The sequence below is a fragment of the Astatotilapia calliptera genome, chromosome 19, assembly GCF_900246225.1.
Source record: "Astatotilapia calliptera chromosome 19, fAstCal1.2, whole genome shotgun sequence".
Lineage (NCBI taxonomy): Eukaryota > Metazoa > Chordata > Actinopteri > Cichliformes > Cichlidae > Astatotilapia > Astatotilapia calliptera.
Window position 1 is genome coordinate 4,376,373 of NC_039320.1, and position 21,128 is coordinate 4,397,500.

Sequence of the window (21,128 nt, forward strand, 5' to 3'; positions counted from 1 at the left end):
TATATTCAGTGCTGTGCAAAAATCTTGAGCTACCCCTGATTTCTTCATATTTTGCTAGGAAAATGGGAAATACAGTGATTTACTGAAAATGTAAATCATTGTATTTCTGTGCAAAGCCAGGCCGATTCTAATGAGCTTGAAAGTCAGTCTCTTGGATGACCGCCTTTATTCTTCAATGCAACCTGAACTCTTAGATAAGCTTTCTAGTCAGATTTTGTATACTTGATTAAAGAAATAGGAACAAATGTTGTGTTTTTGTGACATGATCCTCGTAGCAAATGATAGAGATAAAGATATGATTTAAAATTAGTTCTGTTATGTGTAGACACAACAATGGTTCATCTCTTGAGTTCATCTCTTGAGTTAGGTGCCTTGAATGATTCACAGTGCACTGTTAAGTGGCTTAATAAACAAATAAACAACAAACTTTTTCTCAGAAAATGGTCAAGTATAATAATAACGTGCTATTCTGAAACAAAATGTAAATAAATGGGGGGTTCAAGACTTTTGCGCAGTACTGTAAATAAGTTAGTTTGTATTTTTGTTTTTAGATGCATTCAGAGCAGTGTCCATGTCAGTATGGGTGTGTATATATATATATATATATGTATATATATATATACATATAAGATAAGATAAGATAAGATAAGATAACCTTTATTAGTCCCACACGTGGGAAATTTGTTTTGTCACAGCAGGAAGTGGACAGTGCAAAAGTTATGAGGCAAAAATTAGAATACAATAAGAATAAATACAGTACACAACTGTACAGAATAGAACTATATATATATATATATATATATATATATATATATATATATATATATATATATATATATATATATATAGTTCTATTCTGTACAGTTGTGTACTGTATTTATTCTTATACAGCTTAAGTTAAGCAAAAGTTAAATCTACAAGAACAAATCACAATTTTGTTTTAAAAATTAAAATAAATGCACAATAAGATTCACATGTTCACATTAGAAACAATTAAAAAGAAGAGAATCACATACTGACGGGAAAACTCATAATTCCTGAGAAGAAACTCACAAATTGTAGAGGATAAAAAGCAAAAAGTTAAAATAAAAAAAAATTATTTAAAAATTAATTTAAAATTTTAAAAAAATTAAAAAAAAATGATATTATTGTATTTTTGTGGTAATATTTTGTGCTTTTAATGATTATAGAGTTTTTAGTGATGATATTTGAGTTCTCATTTGTTAAATGAGCTTTTGTTATTTTGTTTTTATTCTGAAATCGGTGACGGAACTTTAACCCGGAAGCAGTGGAGTGTTATTATGCTAATGATGTGTCATCAGGACTGAGGGTGGGAAGTTTAGGGAAAAATAAGAGCGGCGGGCAGTGGTTTGTACTTGTCTAGGGGGTAGTATAGGACATTTAGAAAATCCTTTCTTTGTGACAGCGCTGTCATAAAGTTGTCGCGATAGCAGGAGTGTAATACTGGGCGCATTTCTTCCACAACTGGACTGTTAGCAGCAAAGCTAACAGGCTGTTTCTCGTCTTCTTGGGTCCGGACGGGACGGAAGAGGGATGTCCTGCAGCTTATTTGAGTTCTGTCGGCTTCAAGAGTTCAAAACGGTCCGGCACTTCTTGTTTCGGAACGAGAAAAGCGAGCCAGTCGAAGAGAAGAGTCAAACAGGTAACGATACAGGAGGAGGATAGGGGTCTTCTGCAGCTTCGAACTGAAGTGACAGTAGCTCAGATAGCAGCTCGCAGCATTAGAAAAGTGACCTCGGTGCTGTAAAGTGGTTTGAAAATGCGGATAAAGTGTGCATAACTAGTTTTGGTTAGTTGATTAGTTTTATCATGTTACAACGGAATAAATGAAATATTCACCGCCTTAATGTGCCTTTTGTGAGTCCAGAATCAAAAGCAGCTTGCAGCTGTTTGCAGGTGAATCCTTGTATGGTTGTATTCAGGCCTGGACTCGTTTTGCACGCAATGTTATATGCATCATTTCGTTTTTCCGCTATGTGGAAGTCAATACAGAAATGCTACTATATTTCAACCTGTTGATGTCAAACACATGGGGTGTATATGAAAGATGAATGTAGCTTCCAAATTTGAAAAGGAAACATCTTAAACCTGCATTATTTCCACGTGGTCAGCAGGGGGCGACTCCTCTATTTTGTCCATGAGAAAATGAGCCTATTGCTCATTTGATCTGTGACCTCAGTAAGCACTTTACCGATATGTTTATAGGCTCAGTCGTTAGTTTTATGTCTGGTTAGTACATTTTAGTACTACTAGAAGAAAAACAGGATATGATTTGGGGTGGGCATACCTTACGATTGTCAAGTGTGAGGGTCCCTTAACTGAAGGACTTTCTGACCATACTGAAGATGGATGTGGTGAAAGTGTTAGGAGTATGTCACAGTATAGAACATCTCGTTTCCTGTTATGACTTTGGGGGAGGTGTTTTATCAACCATGTGAAGTTTAAGTGAATTTGAAATGTTGTGCACCAATTTGCAAGACACATAACTTTGACACAGAATATTTCAGTGTTTGAGAAAAGAACCATGGGCCGATTACAGCATGATCATTAAGCTCAGTATCAAGACTTCCTCATAGCACGGATGGCCTCATCTGAGATGTTCTTTTGGCCGATCACATCATTCTAAATCTTCGGTAGGGCTGGGCCATATTATACCGTTCACGGTAATACCGGTATAATGTTAGGCAACGATAGGAAAATGAAATATCGCGATAGAATGGGAGTAAAACGCGCATGCGCAGTGCCTTTGTTTTCATACGCACATGGCCGATTGTTGAGTGAAACAGATGAACCAGAATTGGTTTGTAAAAATGGTGCAACTTCCGTGATGTGGAACTGGTTTGGTGTTTGTCCATCAGATACACAACAAAGCACATTTTTTTGCAGAACATGCAAGCAGCCGTTGTTATTGTCATATTTGTCGGACTAAGATGCTCTTAAATCTGGGAGTAATCTGGGTCCTAAACTCCGTATGCTTCAGGTCAAACAACACTGCAGCATCACTTAGAGTTAAAAACTTTCTAAATTCTTTCATCTTTAATAAAACGATCAGCATTGCTGCTTTACCAGGTGTAACTATAAAGTTTAACTTTCAGGCATCCATGAAAACAAAAGTTATTACATTTAACGGAGTTAGAAGTTAGCAGGAAGCTAGCGGAAGTTAGCTCGCTAGTTTCGCTAGTTACCTAAGCATGATATTGCATGTTCTGACTGAGAGATTTCTGAAAAAAATCAAACGTACAGCTCTGCTATCACTTCCAACATAAATGAAGACAGGAAACTAAACAGCAGTGACGTTTGTAGGGTTACTGAAGTTGGGCTAGCTGGTATATAATGATGTGCTACGTGATCGCTAGCGACACAGCTATGTTAGCATAACATAAACAGTGAAGCTGGAGGACGAACACTAACACTTTTCCACTTATAAAAGTTAACGTGAAGGTTCTTCATGGTTAGAGACAAATGCAATCGCATGGCAGGATGCTGTAAACGGACCAAACTTCAGTCAGGAGAACAACTGAGATAATCCATCCACAATACGAGGTTAGTCATTAATATACTGCAGCAACATGGGAATAGAGCAGCTGCAGAGAATTCAACATTAATGAATCAATGGTACAGAAGTGGAGGAAGCAAGAAGAATGAGTTTAATAAAGTTTGATTTATCTGACTGCTTTGTTTCGCTTAATGTGCCTTATAATCCCATGCACCTTATGGTCCGAAAAATGCGTACTGCACACTGCAGTTTAATGTTGCAAAGCACCTCTTTTTAACCATATAACCATATTATACGTGGTTATGCTCAGGATATGCCAGCCCATTTCTACTGGAAATGCCTTTTGGTTAAACTTTCAGCAAGGAATTTGCATTTGCACTGTTACATTTTTATAAAGCTTTAATGTACATAAAAACCAGCTTCTTGTTTAAGTGAAAATAAATGGAAGGTTGTCTTTTTGCGCTAGTAATGTTGTGGAGTTGTATTTTGTCTCGCATCAATTATATCGTCGGTTATATCGTTATCGCAAATTTTCAAATATATATCGTGATAAATATTTTTGGCCATATCACCCTGCTCTAATCTTCGGTGTGATAATGTGGTTATTTTGGCCAAACAATAAATCTGTAGCTAGACGCCAGGTAGCAAACAGTTATATGTCAACTATCCCAAGTTCACTAATCCACCAAATATTGCTGGTATTAGGTTGTTGTTTGCATCCATCAGTCGGAGGAGGAGAAATCTGCAGGTCTTTTTAAGTGTGAGTCATTGCACATGAGGTCCCTGAGGGTGTCACTGCAGGATGCTCAGCAGAAAGGGCAGATAGAAAGGGTGCTTGGATGTGTTGCATTCATGCGTCATTTCATACTGATGCCTGCAGACACACACGCACTGTCGTCATGGGGACACTGAAGTGCCAAGGCGTAAAGCAGCAGGATTTCCTCCTGATTTCTGAGCTTTACGCTGTTGCTATATTATTAGTTCATTTCCCTTTGGCACAGAGCTTCTGACTGCTCAACTTTAGCTGCCACAGTTATGTAGCAGCTAAAGTTATGTAGCAGCTATGACTTCTGCACCCCTTCTTTACAGTTCTTTCAACTGTATAGCAGAACTTAACATGTTAACATCCTGCTGCATATAACAGGTTTGATTTTTTTATAGCTAATTTTCTCCTTTATAACATTGATACAAGGGATAAATATTTATATAACTCACATGTTTAAATTTTGTTAAAAATTTCTTAGGGATTATTAAAGTATTCTGATTCTGATTAATGCTTAAAGTTTGCTTCTTTGACATGTGGATGCTAACTCAGGCGGCTGTAGCTACTAACTGTCTGCCAGGGTTCACCTCAGCTAATTCGACCCCCTAGACTGGACCTCCTTAGTATGTTTGTCCGTTTGGTGCCCAATTACCTGAGAAATTATTTTGCTTGCTGTGCAGTTAATTGTGCAAACAGACTGTCAAAAAAATCTGCGCTCCAGCTCATACTCGAATACTTTGTTTGGCACTTGCTATTAAATAGCTGGTACCTATGAATGCAGCTTGCTAGCTTAGCTAGCTGATAACTTGCAGTTCCATCATGTGGCTTCAAAAAACCAACACACATTTCGAGTCTTTTGAGTTTATCTTAGTCACTGCATTCATCTCTTCTCTACACTCTGTTTTAGCCACCGTACAAGCATCACAAACTTGACCCATTTTTAAAATTTATTTTATTTATTTATTTGTTTCCTGCCTCTTACTCAGAAGATAATGAGCTGTCTTGGGACACCTCTGACTGGGAGTCGGCATGGGAAGGTGGTGATAATAAAGAGGAGGAATCCACCTCTGATAAAAAGGTTTGTCTCATTGTGGAATGTGACATTATTGGTGTTTTAAGTTGATGTCTATTTATTTACAGGGAAAGAATGTGTCATTCTGTCATTTTTCTTAAAGTTGTCTGTGCAGTGATGAGACCTGCGCAGTGTACTGCGCTATGTGTCATGCATGTCGTATAATGACATATAATAATATCGTTAATGAAGTTACAGCTAGCTGGATAACCACCACCACTTTTGCTATTACAGACATTAATGTTTTGTGCCATTACACAATTTACTGATGGCTAAAATTAGTAGTCTTTGACACCGAAGCTAATAAGCATTTTCACTCAGATGTGATTTTGATAGCAGTAATGTTAGCAAGCAAGATGCAGTCAGCCTGCTACCTGTAATGCATCTATGCTGCATGGATGCTGCAAAAATCCTGTCTGAAGCCACATCAGCGTTAGTTTTCTTTTAGTCCATGTGTGGAGTTTGTGTTGGACTTCTGTGTTGGGTTGGTGTGGTCAGACATTGTCCGTTAAAAAAGCCTTTAGCAATTCAAAAATATGACCTATTTTACATTTGAATCAACTACTGATAATATTGTCATTGGCTGTGACATAGGACAAACACTCATTTTATTGTTGCAATGTCATATAATATTAGAATATAAGCGCTCAATGCGCACTTCTAAAGGTGGCATAGGTCTGAAGATCTCCTTTGCTCTGCAGGTCGCGGATGATGCTGGCGGGCAGGGTGAACCGTGGCTGCAGGACTGTGTCGTGTCCCTGTCGCCCTGCGCTGACCTGCTGGTGGTGGCCCGTGAACAGAAGGCGGCCTTTCTCTCAGGTCAGATTCTCAGACACGCACACCCTGATATGTGACTCTGGAGTTTTCTTTCATACTGTTCGTTTTGTGTCTCACTATGGAAAAGCATCCCATGTCCTCATCAGATGCTCTCATACGACACCACTAACCCTCATGTCAGGAGGGCCTAGGACCCTTCTATTTATTACCTTTTTCACAGAAGCCTGTTGACAAATAGACTATTGGGCACTAAAGTGTCCACAAATTCAAGCAGGAGCAGCTCATGAGCAGCACCAATAATTTCCTCTAGCTAGTCGTGGTGTGGTGTAGTAATACTTTTACCCTTGGAAGTAGAAGTGTTTCCCGAAGCAAAGTAGAAACAAATTGTTTGCTTTAGCCAACCCAACAATAGGGCTAAGCATGTAGTTGATCGGAATATAATAATAATAATAATAATATGAATGCAATGTAATAATATAAAGGTCAATATATGGCTTAACCCAAACTTTGTCACAAAGGCTATGTGCCACCTTTCACCTCTGAGCAACAGCAGTAGCTGCTTACTTTGTGTCCAGTTTATGCAAATCCAGGTTTACCTGGACAGAACTAACGGTTTTAGATTTAATAACCAGTTGCTTTGTTTGTGGTTCTGATTGCTTTATGTACCTTTCTTCTTGCTTGTCGTATTTTATTTGTGTCAATGAAATTAAGGAGCTTCCCAACTGTAGTAAATGAAGTATTCCTCATCTTTCTTTATTCTTACAGCTAAATGGCGAACAGATGACAGCGGCAGAGAAGAGATGACTCTGGGAGTATCTTGGACTGGAACTCTTAGCACTGAGGAAGGGTGAGAAAACAATATGTTAACTTACCCACAGTCATTGTGGAAAAGGTTGATAATGGCTCCTGTTGGCGAATTATCCAGGTGATTGAATTGGAGGATGGAAGTGAGACAGATCAGTTATCCTTAGTTCAGTTTAAAAAGTGGACCTTTACTAAAATGACACCCCTACAGTTTTGATGAATGTAGGAATTCAGCTATAGAAACCAAAACAGTTTTTTGTACTGGGTTTAAACATGAAAGTCTCAAGTGGCCGTTAGAGGAACTGCAGTTTTTGACCTAATTTTTCAGACTGGCTACGTTGCTGTTTTACAAGAAGAAATTAAATAAGAAGTTGACAGTTTATCAGAAGGCAAAACACAATTAATACATTAAAAATTATGATAATTAAAAACCTTAGCTAGAATGTAAATACATCAAATATATGTGACATGACTCCAAGTCTGATTTCTGTTTCCTCATAGAGAGTGTGTGAGCAGCACCATTTGTATTCCCTTGGCAAGTCAGAAGAGGTGAGATTTATTTATCTGTGAACTAAATGAGGGGAAGTGCTTGTGTGTGTTTATCTTCACTTCATGTCTCAATACATTTTTCAGGAGCTCCACTGGGCGGCCTGACTGGACATGTGTAGTCGTGGGTTTTACATCTGGTTATGTCCGTTTCTACACTGAGGTACCTTTTTAATCTATAACGTCTTCAATAATTCTTTGAATTATAGACAAGAAAGTGTGATGTGACTGTCTCTCCCTTCATGCAGAGCAGTTTTGCTCAAATCAGAGTGCAAAGTTGCAAACATTGGCACTACTTTGCTAAAACTTTTTAGGTAAAGCAGAATCAATCTGTACTGATTTAAAAAATCATGCATGGTTTAATTTTCTGCTAGAATGACATTGATATATTTTTAAATGTTGATGTGTTTTCACCCAGCCCTGACTATCAATTGTGTCCCATCAGAGCGGCGTTCTGCTCCTTGCCCAGCTGCTACACGAGGACCCGGTACTGAGGCTCAAGTGTCGCACTTACGAGATCCCTCGCCACCCTGGAGTAACTGAGCAGGTAACACACACCTGAAGCACTCTTCAAATTCAGAGAGGTGTGTGTGTGAGGATTATATTCATATTCAAAATCAAAGTGACAGTCTGTTTCAGTTGTGTGATTGTCATTGAGCATGAAGATTATAATCCTGATCTGTGAGCCAATGTTGATTGTTGATTTTATTTTTTGTCTGCAGCACGAGGAGCTGAGCATCCTCTACTCTGCTGCAATGGTCACCATAGATGGATTCAGCCTCTTTCAGTCTCTGCGGGCCTGCAGGAATCAGGCGGCAAGAGGTACGGCTGCTTCTCTATGTCTTTGTAGGAAGAAAGTTCAGTCAGACATTTAGTTTGTGTTTGTGGCAGCAGTGTGTGTGCACAAAAAAATGGCCACATCTATTTGCATTTATAATAGGGTATATAGCATGCCCCCCTGAACATTATATTCAGCTGCCCCTTTGGAGATACTCTCATCTAAAGTCAGATATCTTCCAACTTTATCATCTTGGACTGCAGCTGGTAGTCCTTTTTCTGCTCTGCACTTTCTACAAGGTGGTTCTCCAGGTTCTGGTTAGTGATCCACCAGAGATGAAGAAAGATTGCCAATCACAGGATGAGGGATCCACAAAATGATATCAAAGGATGGACCAGAGCTAGCTGGTTAGCAGTGCCTGAACTTTCAAAATTGCTCAGCGAGTAAACTGAACGTACTTGCAAATAGATTTTAAAATAAATAAATTACATGCCACAGTGAGTCCCCAAATGTATATGGCCACTGTTAATATAGTCAGTGTGAAATATATAATATATAAAGTGGCTCTCCTAAGTAAGTCAGACACTTTGGTGAGAAGTTGCAACACATATGAGGAAAACTTTCTCCCTTCCTGCACAGGGAGGCAACAGACTTGTCAGCCTGACTGTATGTGGATTAGCGTGCTTACAATTGTAGTTAACCCCTCAAAAGCCAAAACTGAGCTGAAAAAAACAAAACATGCATAATCTCTCAGTACTGTTTGCAGTGTGTTAACAGAAGATGTTTTTCACTTGCTTGCTGGCTGGAAAGTGTTTGCCACAAAGCATTCAGGTACTAAGGTGAAACCAACCTACTTATACAGAACCCCAACCCCACAAACCCCACACACCCCACAAACACAATCACCTGAAGTATAAACAGTTTGGAGCGTAGTACCCAGATAACAATGAGTGTTTGGCCCAAACGTGGCCCACATCTGCAGTTTTCTTTGGGCCGTATTTGGCCTTGATTTAGTGTCTGTTTGGCTGCTTAAACACACCCACAGGTCTGCCTCTCATGGGCCAAATATCAGGTGACGTTTCAGTGAAGCCTGGGCCTACATTTGCTAGAACCAAAAGTGGCCCCAGGTCAGGTCCAGATGTGTTTGCTATCTGGGGAGCCAAGCTTCAGCAGCATTTGATCTAGTGCTCTGTGTGTTTGTTGTCTGCTCCTATAATAACTCTGAATACTCTGTGTGACCCAAGACAAACCCTGTTTAGACCTTAGTAGAGTTAAAGTTGACTAATAGATAATAAAAAAATACTGTTTTATTAAAGTTGTTGCTTCTTACTAACTTAACCTCCTTTTGATCAGCTGCAGCAGCAGGTAATGATGTGATCCAGCCTCCTCCTCTGGCCTATAAGAAGTGGGGTCTGCAGGAAATGGACACCATTGTGGACCACAGCAGCGTGGGTAAGAGTCTGTTTGAGAGCTTTCCACTGATAATTCATGCTGGTGGTTGGCTGCTGCATAATGGATTAACTTATGATATTAAACATCATAATGTTTTGGATCTGCAGATGCGACTGTGTCATTCACATTTACAACATCAGATGAATTAGCCCTTCATTCATTTTAGTAGAGCAAATAGAACTGGAGAGATAACACTAACCAGTGTTAGTCAAAAAAGACTCTATCCATCTGACGGATATATTATTCACCTTTACATATTTCAACTGAGATATTTACTCTTAAAGTGATAAATTCAGATGGAGAGTCTACAGATTTATCTTTATGATTGATCCAGATGACAGTAAGTAACTCTTCTGCTTTTAGGCATCATGACACTGTGTGTCTTTGATCAAATGAAGAACGCATCTATCCTGGGAGGATTCAACGCCTCAGTCAAAGGCAGCCCCCCCGCCATGAGCCAGTATGTCACTGTAGGATCTGGGCCATACACGGGCTTTTACTATGCTATAGAGGTAATTATATTTTCAAAATGGGTATGTATCATGACTATAATCGCCTGCAGTTCAAAAATTAACAAAAAAATCTGCTTTTCCTTGTGTCCCTAACTGTATATAGGGGAGTTCTCAGCCTCTGCTGTCCCACGTGGCTATGGCAGTGGCCAGTAAACTCACCTCAGCCCTCTTCAGTGCTGCCAGGTGTGTGTGTGTGTGTGTGTGTGTGTGTGTGTGTGTGTGTGTGTGTGTGTGTGTGTGTGTGTGTGTGTGTGTGTGTGTGTGTGTGTGTGTGTGTGTGTGTGTGTGTGTGTGTGTGTGTGTGTGTGTGTGTGTGTGTGAAGCCCAATCACATGGTGTTCCCCAAGCTTAGGTTCTCTGTCCTATTTTAATTTCTTTTACATTTTTATTTTCCTAGATCATACAGTGATGATTTCCACTGTTGTACAATTGCTATGCAGCTATATGTTTAAGCTGTGACATAAATATAATTTAAACTCTTCATTGTGCTCATTAACTTTAAATCCAAGTTCATTATTCTTGTAAGCAAACAAATACTTAGACACAACTAAGTCAAAAACGGTCCAGAGTCTTTGGGCTCCAATAAAATGATCCGACAAATGGATAGTTTTTGGAGGCTTGTATCAAAGCACAGGGCATAAGTGCACAGGCGGCAAAGACAAATGCCTCATCCAGTGGAGAAGTTGTTTCCAAGCCAAAGTCAGGGGTCAGTGTGCTGGAAAGCATCTGGAGACGGAAGATCTGTGTTTGAAGTTTCCTCCTTACTGTTTCTCACTCGCTTTTTCTTTTTCCTCTTTCTATTTTTTCTATCGTCACTTGTCATTTCCCTCTCAGCGGGTGGTTGGGATGGAACAAAAACAAGAACGAAGAGGAGGCTCCCCAGAAACAGAAGCCCAAGGTGGAGCCTGCCACCCCTTTAAGTATCAGGTACGAACTGGGACATCTAAAACACAAATCCAGTCGTCGTCGACTGTGTGCTGTTGAGACTGAAAACCTAACCTGACCTCAGCACACTTGCTGCTCTCCTTTGCAGATTTGGTCTCCCAGACTCTCGGCGGCATGGCGAGTCGATATGTCTGTCCCCGTGCAACATGCTGGCTGGAGTGACTGATGACTTTGGCCGAGTCACACTGCTGGACTTGGCCAGGGGCATCGCCATTCGCATGTGGAAAGGTGAGGTGTAAACACGTGGAAGAACAACTCGTTGTGAGTGACACACATATGTAATAGAAACACATACAGAAATTTGTTCCATATTGGCAGGATAGTGTCGCACATTTACTGCAGATGTGTGGCCTGTGCACCCATGATGCAAACCTCCTGTTCCACGACATGTCCAAGTTGCTCTTTTGGGCTGAGATCTGGTCACTGTGGAGGCTATTTGAGTACAGTGAACTCACTGTCATGCTCAAGCAATCAGTTTAAAATGATGATTTGAACTTTGACACTTCCTGCTGCAGCAGCCATTAGAAGATGGGTACACTGTGGTCATAAAGGATGTAATGGACATGGTCATCAACAATAATCAGTTGATGACCAGTTGGTACTAAGGAGCCCAAATTATGCCAAAAAAACCATCCCTACAGCAATACACCAGCATCAGCAGCCTGAACCTTTGATAAAAGGCAGGATGGATCGATGCATTCATGTTGTGAACACCTAATTCTTAACCTACTATCTGAATGTTGCCAGAGAAATTGAGCATCATTAGATGGGCTAGAAATGCAGCTCTATCTCATTGCATTTATAATTTCAGTATGATATTAAAATAGGTCTGTAGATCAGGTATTTTATACATTAAAAATGTCACAGCCCAATTTAAAATCTTATAATCTAATCTTTGTACAGGTGATCAGATGAAGATGTTTCCTTTTTGTTTTCATAGATTTATGTTTAATCTTATGCTGCTTTTCTAGCTGGGGCCACTTTAAAAATAATTAACTAAAGAGCTTTCCAGTGTAGCAGGAGTTGCCCTAAACACTGTAATGTTTATTTTTACTATGATTCCTTCTTCGGCCTGTGTCATTATTAATAAAATCTTAACAATGTCCCAATCATACATTTATCTCCAGGTTACAGAGATGCCCAGTTGGGTTGGCTGCAGGTTCCAGAGGAGCGTAGCGAGCGGGATTTATCCCCCTCGGCGTCCCTCCCCAGACGCCACGCTCTGTTCCTCGTCATCTACGCCCCTCGTAGGGGGATCCTGGAGGTTTGGGCAATGCAACAGGGGCCTCGGGTCGGAGCTTTCACTGTAGGCAAACATTGCAGGTACACACCGTGAAGCTCCCACATTTTCTTACTGAAGAAGAATCTCATTTGATCCTGAAGTTGGAATATAACAAAATATATGCTTGTACGGTGTTGCAGGTTGCTGTATGCTGGTTACCGTCTGATGGGGGTGAACAGTGTGACCAGTCAGGGTTGGCAGCTCCACACACAGCAGGTGTGTCTGCTTGATCCAATCACAGGAGTTCTGAGGACCGTGAACATTCCCTTCCACCTGGCTCTCAGGTTTGTACGCAGACTAAAAGGACAGGCTGTCATGTAGGTGTTTAAAATGAATGCAGGTGCAGTGAAAAAATCTATTTTGCAGAGTCTTGCCCACTTTCTTAGGTCAGATTTTCCCCACCTTTAAAAACTCTTAAATCTGACACAAAGAGTCATGAATATTTGACATTAGGTTGGATCTGAAGAGCTGCAACTTCCTGGTTCTGTGAGGTTCAAAAAAATCAGTTCTTGTCATAGGATTCCCACAGGTTGAATGATCATTCTGTACGCTTCAGCTGTAAAGACGGACTTTCTGAACTGACCGCTGGTTTTGTTTTGGTACCCCAGAATATGTTGTGTGGCTATGTTTGCTATGTAAATGACTGGCTTTGGATACGTGCTAATTATTGTTAAGTAACATCCAGGTAAAATCTGTGAATTTTACTCACAGCAAAAACTCCTTTGACAGGTTATTGGTACACATAACCAAACGGTGAGAAATATGGGCGTGTGGTCCGACATGGTGCTCTCCTTCGAGTCTCGTGTAAAAGAGATAACAAAGACCGCCTTTGTCATTTGAGGAACATAGCAGAATCAGACAAGTTTTGTTAAGAAACACTGCAGGCGTTCTTGTCCATGCGTTTGTGTCTTCACGTATAGATTATTGTAATGCTCTTCTTTCTGGGCTACCAAAGAAAAGTTTTAGAGGTCTACAGCTGCAAAATGCAGCTGCTCGCATTTTAACATGATCTGGGAAATTTGAGCGCATTACCCCTGTACTAAGATCTCTTCATTGGCTACCTTGTCAGGTTCGAGCAGATTTTAAGGTCCTGCTGCTCACCTACAAGGCTTTAAACGGCACCTTCATACCTCTCCGACCTTTTACACCTTTATGTTCCATCCTGTGCTCTACGATCTCAGGACTCTGGCCTTCTAAAGGTTCCTAGAGCCAGAAAAAAGACAATTGGAGAGCGTGCCTTTTCTTTCCCTGCCCCGTTTCTGTGGAACAACCTCCCTCAAGATATTAGGCAGGCATGCTCTGTGGAGGTTTATAAAGTTATTATTATTATTATTATTATTATTATTGTCAGATAATTGCCTTAAAAAATCTCCAAAAGGCACAAACAAAAAACCTACTGCACAACGGCAGCAAAAGTCCCCTCTAACTCCATCTTTCTGTCTTTTTCACTTCAGTGATAAGAAGAGCGAGCGAGCCAAAGATATGCACCTGGTAAAGAAACTCACTACCCTACTAAGGAGCCGAGACATTGAGCTTGGTAAGTGCATGACGAGAGATGTCAGGTTTCATGTTCAAATATATTTCATGTGTTATACAGTATTATATTATTAATGACTCTGTGTTCCTTTTAGATATATTGGAGAGTGAAGCCAGAAGCATCGTACTAGATATCAAACACCCTGCAGTTAAGAAGCAGGTACGACCAAAATCTGATGTGGTTATTGTTTTAAATGGCCCTGTTTTACTCTAATTACAGACTTCTCCTAAATCTAACCAACCTGCAACTGAAAACTAAATATAAATTGAAAAAGAGATTAAAATTAAAAGTCTGTTAAGTCTAAGAATGATGAAGCAACTTTTACTTTTCTTTCACATGGGACAGGAACCCAAGTAATTTATCTTTTCAAATACTTGAACAGCCCTGATTGGTCCAGCAGCTCAATCCTGGGCCCCTGTTCAAGTCTTCTTGGGCACACTGGCCCTATATGTAAATATCCTTTATTTTCCAGGTGATTTTAAATTGTGGTTGCAACCGAACTGAACACCACTGCTGCCATTATTCACTTAAAACTCTTTTTGTCAGTTGAATATGATGTCATATGAATTTCAGTGTCTCCATTTTCTTTCAGGCACTGGAGTCTCTTCTGTCAAATAAAAACACTCCTGTCTCTTGTCTTGTTAACATCACACGTGCCTTAGATGACACTTTGAAACGGCAAGGTAAAGAATACGTTTACTGATGAAAGAAATGTAATATGAAAGAAAAAAGTGTCAGGAACTTGTATCTCATAATCACCCTGAGCTTGTTTCTCCTTTTGTTTCTGCACTTCAGAGCCTGGGGAAGTGGATGCTGAGTTGCTTCAGCTCTGCTCATCACAGCTCAAACTACTGCAGCTCTACACAGACATCCAGCAACTGCATTCTGCCGCAGATGTCGAGGAAACCGCTGAAAATGTGAGAACACACACACACAGAGATTTAAAGAAACTAAGAGCTTCTTTAGAGGTGGTGAGCTGAAACCTCGGTGCTATTCCAGTATTTCTTTCTTCCATCCTTGCAGGACTCCCTTGAAGGCATAGAGGAGGAATTGTCCCGTGTTGCACCGACCTTGCAGCGCTATGCCCAGTTCACACCAAGACCCAGTGTTTCGTTTGCCCAGGATTCGCCTGACTCCCCCCTGCCTGCTCAGGCTTTTCTCTCCCAGTTGGAGTGCACAGAGGATGAGGAGGTTAAGGTGATCCGTAGGTCTGAAACTGAATGGAACCAGTTGGGTAAGGCAGGCAACATAAGTAGGCACATTAATGCTGTTACACTCAATCAAAACTCAGACTGAGTACTTTTCCTGTTTGTCATTTGCAGGAAACTTCTTGTTCTGGAGTTGTCTGTGTGGAAAAAGTCCACTCCATAAAGTTTGTTACACACTACAGCAGGCCGGCATCAGCCCACAGCAGCTTCTGGTAAGCGGGGGCGGGGGGGGGAGAATGGGTGAAAGGTGGGATCAGGATGTGACAGGATGTGTAGCTGCTGTTGAGAGAAATCTTACAAATCTTATACAGTGCATACAATTTTATATAGAATTGCATATCTTTTTAATTTTTTACTGTATGATACATACATAATACTGATATGAGGCTTTTTAAATCTTTGCCAGAGATGAACCACAACCCACTGGTGTGTAATTTATTCAGTAATGGTCACTTTATATTGTGATGTCAGTATTCAGTATTTACTGTTAATGAGTGAAAGAACGCAGACTTCATTATCTGCCTGCGTAAGTCTACCCAGCGTGTCTGGAGCCTGATATGTTCTCACATGAAATTAGGGTGTATAATATACTCCAAATAGGTCTTTGAACAAATATCAGTAATTAATTCAGTTCATACTTCCTGTTTCTGTCAGTCTTTGCTGTTGAGTGTGTGGTTGCATCGGGAGAAGGAGTTGCTACAGAAACCAGAGGAAAATGTTCGAAACCTCCACAGACTACTTGTCGCCCTCAGCGATATGAAAGGTACCTGTAAGGCTTGTCGTGTTTGTGTAGTTCGCGAGGCTAAATAATACAACTCTATATGTTAATGGTTGAAGGGCTAATTCATCTGATGTTTCTGATGTTAGATGTGCTGATGTTGGTTGGTGCTCTGGTGGTTTTCTTCAGTTGGACATCAAGAAATCGAAAGAAATGTGAACCTCAAGAAGTAACCGTCAGACTGGAAAAGAAGAATAAGTAGAATAAGAGTGGCCTCTTCTTTTTCTCTCCCTCCGTTTAGGTGCAGTCGAGGAGTCATGGGACACACAGTCAATCTCCCCCTGGTGGCAGCAAGTCCGCACTACATGTGTTCAGTCCCACAACGCTGCCGCTGCCCTGCTGGCTGCACTGGTTGCTCACCGGGCTGCTAAAGCTAGCATCACAAGCCGAGCTGATAGCAAGGTAGAGAGGCGTCATGCATTTGAGGACTGTCTTAAGCAAAAAAATAGGAACATAACCCCCTTTAAAAATCAACCAACACTAATGTGTGTGTGTCAGTTTCAGTCAGAGTGGGAGGCAGTGTCACTGGAATTGGAGCAGTGGGTGGTGTGTGTTCGCCAGCTGGAAGACGTGCTGGTGCTGCAGACTCTGCTGTTGGTGCCTCCTCCACCAGGAGCAACGGGGGGCGCTACAGTTCAGTGCTCTATTAAAACATTGTTGGAGGGAGGCACAGGTAGAGAAAAATAAGTTCAGGGAGACTTCAAGCTGTATGAGTTCATTTTTTACTTGTCATGTTTCTTTTCTTGGTTTTTCCTCACTTCATAAATGTATTCAAATGCACTGTATCGCTGTTCTCTCCTCAGTTACTCCTTGTTTTTATTGACTTCTTCTCTCCATGAATTCAGTGTCTTGATGATATTGACCATAGTTTTCCCCTGATGGCTGCATTCTTCTTTGGAGTGTGGGAATCTGGAACAACTGCCACAACCCATTCAAATACACTGCCTGGCCAAAGCCTAGTTAGTAATTTCAAATACATTCAACGTTTGCTTTTGTCTGTTTCAGGCGGTATTGCCGACAGCGTCTCTAAGTGGGTGTTTAGACAAGACATTTCCCCAGAGCGGCTCAAGGAAATCCTCCAGAAAAGGGGAAATAAAGAAGCAGATGACAATGTGGAGCAGAGAGACGAAGAAGAAAGACATGAGCAGGAGAAAAGCCAAGAGGACACAGACAGGACAGCAGGTGAGGACTGAGGCATTAACACACGTTCGGTATGTTAGTCTTTCTGGGCAATTTTGAGATATAGTTTAACTTGAAAATCCTAGAATAATGTGGCGTGAGCTGTGTTGTTGTTTGTGGTGATTTAAAAAAAATCAAATTCAAAAAGACAAAAAGTAAAATAATGGAAATCGATTACTTAGCCTATTTTTGGACCTCTGTATCAGTAATATATGTTTTTATGCAGATGACACTATGAACTTTCTTATTAAACGTAAGCTTGTTCTCAATGCTAGTCTGGTCACCTAAAAGCATCCAACCTATAGACCACAGTCAAACCAATGATCATCAAATTAAAACTGTCTATTGCTATAAATATTTTGGACTCTAGCTGGGCACATGAGTCTGCTAAAGCCCAAGAATATTGAAAGTAGAAATTGGACATTTGTATAGAAAGATCTCTCTACAGTTAATGTGCAGTGTGACAGTTCTCTTTGGCTAACAGAAGACAATAGCATTGTATGGTATTTATTCATAATGATCAAGGTTTGGTTAATGATCAAATAATCACAGTAAGCTGAAGACAGGCAAATTAGTCATATTTCCTGTTCTGCAGTACACATTGTTTCATGGAGCCTGAATCCAAATCAGCCTCTGTTTTCTTCCGTGTTTTTCAGAGTTGCTGTTAGCGGTATGCCAGCGGTTCCCACACTCTCTCTCACCTGATTTTCTCTTCGCCCACTGCTGCTGGGAGTATGTGGTGCAGTGGAACAAAGACCCAGAGGTGTGCAAATACACAAGCACGCACACAACGCGTTATCACAAAGTCACACGTCTCCACCCATAAGAAGGAAAAAGCTTTCCCAGATTTAGCATTAGCATACGTCTCTTCCAAGGTTGTCTCCTTGTGCTCTTCTACACCATTTCAAAACCTGCTGCTATGCTTAGATCACTCACAGCCAACACTGGTGAAAATGTAGCAGCAGCAGACAGACTTGAAGGGAAGATTAGCTAAATTTACTTGAGGTTTGGTGCAGCATTGTAAATCTTCTATCTGTGCGCAAACTAACACATACTGTATTTAATAGTAGAAAGTGCAAACTTTCAGATTTTCATAAAGACCTGAAGAGTTCTGCAGTCTGATCTCACACCTGCTTCTCTTCATAGGAGGGTCGATATCTCTGCTGGTCTGTGGAACATTTGAAGATGGTCTCCAGTCCTCATATTCAGCAAGGTGAGTACCACACTGGCTTTTGGTCTGTTTTATTGATCCAATAATACAATGCATGCTTTAGAAGACAGTACCTCCCCGGTAGTCAGCATGTCTTAACTCCTCACAGGTGTTTGTACAATGATGTGGAGCACATTCATTGCCAAGCGTCTCTCAGCAGCAACCTTTCTCATGGAGAAAGTAAGTTCTGGTCATAATGAGTCGAGTTGAGCTCTGTCACTGTGTCGGGACTTTGTACAGAATTAAATCTCTTATTTTATTGATTTATTTTGAAACAGGTGGGGAAAGCACCCAAAGATCGCTTGTGTCGACGGGTAAGAGTTACATTTCAGCACCAATTCTATTCAAAATGTTTATTTGCCGGTAAATATATTAGTCCATACAAATATTCAGATTTCAAGCATGTACTAAAGATCTGTGAATTTTTGTGCAGGATGTCGGGATGGGAGACAAAGCGATGACGTCCTTCCTGGGCTGCTGCGTCCAGCTGCTGAATATCCTCATGGAGGTGACTGGAGTGTTGGTTAGGAATCAGTGCCTTTTTTCTTTTATGAAGTTTTATGTAAGTAAAGGAGACAGCAGAGTGATAGCATGGAGAGTGGTTAGCATGGCAGTGAAACACTGAACGACAACAGTAGGAAGTTTATAGAAATGGGATTTTAGTCTAATATAATGGGAAAGCATTTCTAGTTGTTAGTTTTTTTTCCACCTGCTGCCTGATCAAAAGAGCTACTAATACCACCCACACTGCCCACACTGGACCAGAGACCTGATTTATTCTATGCATGTGTGAAAAGGACTTCTTCCTGTTCTTGCCATTCACATAAAACCTGCATGACTGCTGTACTCTTGCAGTAGTGAAGAACACTCTTGCTGAAAATATCAAATAAATTGCTTGAAAAGTAAGCATTAGGAATAAAATAAAATCATATCTTTGGTTTTTCTACAAGATCTTTTTTTCTTAATGAATATGTATAATAGTGTTTAATATAAATTGGAAAATGAATCCTCTCATTAGCTGTATTTTCCTTTTCCGTGCAGGCGGACTCGGCGGTGGAGGAGGTTTCTGCCCCAGAGTTGTCCATCGAGGAGGCGTGGTCTGGAGCCGAGGGCCCAGCTTCCATTGCTGAACTTGCCCTGGAGCAAAGAGGTGTTCACTACCCGCTGGTCCAGCACCACTGCCTGTTAGCATCCCTGCTACATGCTGCTATGACCTTCAGTGTCAAGGTCAAACCATTCAGCCTTTTTGATAGCAAGGTGAGGAGATCGACACTCTGCCAAAGTTTAGAACAAAAACGTAGACATGGAGGGACACTCACTGCTGCATTTGAATCCATCCGTCACCCACTGGAGGTTCTGAAGTCTCCGTAAAGCCACCTCCATGTTTCTTTTAGTTAGACGTTAGGGGAGTTGAAGAGACAGCAGACAGCTGACCACCACAGTGACCTGACAGTTCCAACGGCCTCATCCTTAATGATGCAAACGTTTAAGCATTAATACAATGTAAACCAGAGTTATATAAACAAATCACCTTTCTGTAAATCCAAATCCAGGCTGTACGGGTCGATTCATGTTTTGTAGCCAGTCTTAAGTTGCCATTAGGAAAAATGCAGTTGATGGTACTCCGGTGCTGGCAGATACAGATCACAAATGATACCAGCCGACATTTCTAATGTTTATCTATTTGTGTCACATGTGTGTTTGCAGGGTAAGAATGCTTTCTTCAGAGACCTGACGACCATCCAGCTGATGCCCAGCGGAGACATGGACCCAGGTTTGGTCTCTGTGCGACAGGAGGTAAGAGGTGGAACAAAATGCAGACAGTAATCGGACAATGATGTTCCACACCCATCGCTTGATCTCCTGCTGTTCCACTTTGTCCTCTGTTTCAGTTCCTCCTACGGGTGCTGACCGGTTGGGTTCAGGCTATAGATGATCCCACTAGCTCCGCTCCACTTCCTTCAAGCGGACCCAAAGCCGAGTGGTGGCCCTCGCTGTGTTTAGAGCTCGGCTCTCTGCTGCAGGTCAACCCAGACATCCTGCGGCGGCATCTCGTCTGCGAGCTCTACAGCCAAGGACTGGATCTTCGGGCAGAAGAGGTTGGAAACTGTTTCCTTGTATATCACGAAAACTTGCTTAAACTCACTTTAGGCACTAAGACTACTTGGTTTAGGTATTGGTTAGGTGTGGTTATCTGAAGACATTTGTAGCCACAAACCGTAGATCACGAAAACTTAAATCTTAAAGCAATTAATCTCCCCGTCCTCAGGTGATGTTAGAGGTGGAAGATAAGGATGTTTTGGGCTCCCAGTTGTTGGTGCTGACAGGTCAGAGGCTGAGCTACTCGCTTCTCCACAGCCAGAACCAGACGCAGGCTGCCATGGAGCTGCTGGCCCGCCTGCCCCCCACCCTCTGCACGTGGCTGAAGGCGATGGTGAGATCCCAACACTACAGCCTGCTCTTTTCCTAAAGGGTTATTTGCAAGTAGTGCTTGGAGAACTAGAGTGCATAGTTGAGTGTACATACAGGGTAAGAGTCTTTGAACTCTACATTTATGTGTTTTCAGAAACAAATAGGAACCTTTGGTGTCCCCAAAGAGCCAATGTGTTGTTTTTTTTTTCTATTGCTCAACTGAATCTGGCACCGCAGTTTCTCCTTTTTGTTTCTTTAAAATGTAGTCATTGCTGAGTTCTGTTCACAGTGACAGATTCTCTGTTATAACATGAAATTGTTTAACTTTTGCTCAAGTTGGTACAGTCATGAGTGTC

The 21,128-nt window shown here is 41.1% G+C and overlaps 1 protein-coding gene across 2 annotated transcripts in view; it reads left to right on the forward strand.

Annotated features, from left to right (window-relative positions):
- The first annotated feature begins 1,249 nt into the window (after positions 1–1,249).
- rab3gap2 (RAB3 GTPase activating protein subunit 2 (non-catalytic)) overlaps positions 1,250–21,128 on the forward strand; it is a 20,929-nt gene continuing 1,050 nt past the window's right edge. Inside the window, exons 1-34 of one of the 2 annotated variants that reach the window (XM_026152966.1) lie at positions 1,250–1,663; positions 5,267–5,358; positions 6,054–6,171; positions 6,895–6,976; positions 7,435–7,482; positions 7,567–7,642; positions 7,925–8,026; positions 8,202–8,301; positions 9,611–9,709; positions 10,073–10,221; positions 10,325–10,404; positions 11,056–11,148; positions 11,255–11,394; positions 12,294–12,489; positions 12,589–12,732; positions 13,903–13,985; positions 14,080–14,144; positions 14,578–14,668; positions 14,781–14,902; positions 15,009–15,219; positions 15,308–15,405; positions 15,848–15,956; positions 16,213–16,373; positions 16,470–16,644; positions 16,977–17,153; positions 17,807–17,913; positions 18,297–18,363; positions 18,470–18,540; positions 18,639–18,674; positions 18,794–18,883; positions 19,402–19,617; positions 20,068–20,157; positions 20,253–20,459; positions 20,630–20,794. In XM_026152966.1, coding sequence (XP_026008751.1) covers positions 1,555–1,663; positions 5,267–5,358; positions 6,054–6,171; positions 6,895–6,976; positions 7,435–7,482; positions 7,567–7,642; positions 7,925–8,026; positions 8,202–8,301; positions 9,611–9,709; positions 10,073–10,221; positions 10,325–10,404; positions 11,056–11,148; positions 11,255–11,394; positions 12,294–12,489; positions 12,589–12,732; positions 13,903–13,985; positions 14,080–14,144; positions 14,578–14,668; positions 14,781–14,902; positions 15,009–15,219; positions 15,308–15,405; positions 15,848–15,956; positions 16,213–16,373; positions 16,470–16,644; positions 16,977–17,153; positions 17,807–17,913; positions 18,297–18,363; positions 18,470–18,540; positions 18,639–18,674; positions 18,794–18,883; positions 19,402–19,617; positions 20,068–20,157; positions 20,253–20,459; positions 20,630–20,794 — 3,969 coding nt within the window. In that variant the 5' untranslated portion in view covers positions 1,250–1,554. The remainder of the gene's footprint in view (positions 1,664–5,266; positions 5,359–6,053; positions 6,172–6,894; positions 6,977–7,434; positions 7,483–7,566; positions 7,643–7,924; positions 8,027–8,201; positions 8,302–9,610; positions 9,710–10,072; positions 10,222–10,324; positions 10,405–11,055; positions 11,149–11,254; positions 11,395–12,293; positions 12,490–12,588; positions 12,733–13,902; positions 13,986–14,079; positions 14,145–14,577; positions 14,669–14,780; positions 14,903–15,008; positions 15,220–15,307; positions 15,406–15,847; positions 15,957–16,212; positions 16,374–16,469; positions 16,645–16,976; positions 17,154–17,806; positions 17,914–18,296; positions 18,364–18,469; positions 18,541–18,638; positions 18,675–18,793; positions 18,884–19,401; positions 19,618–20,067; positions 20,158–20,252; positions 20,460–20,629; positions 20,795–21,128) is intronic. The other variant, XM_026152967.1, reaches the window with a different exon arrangement.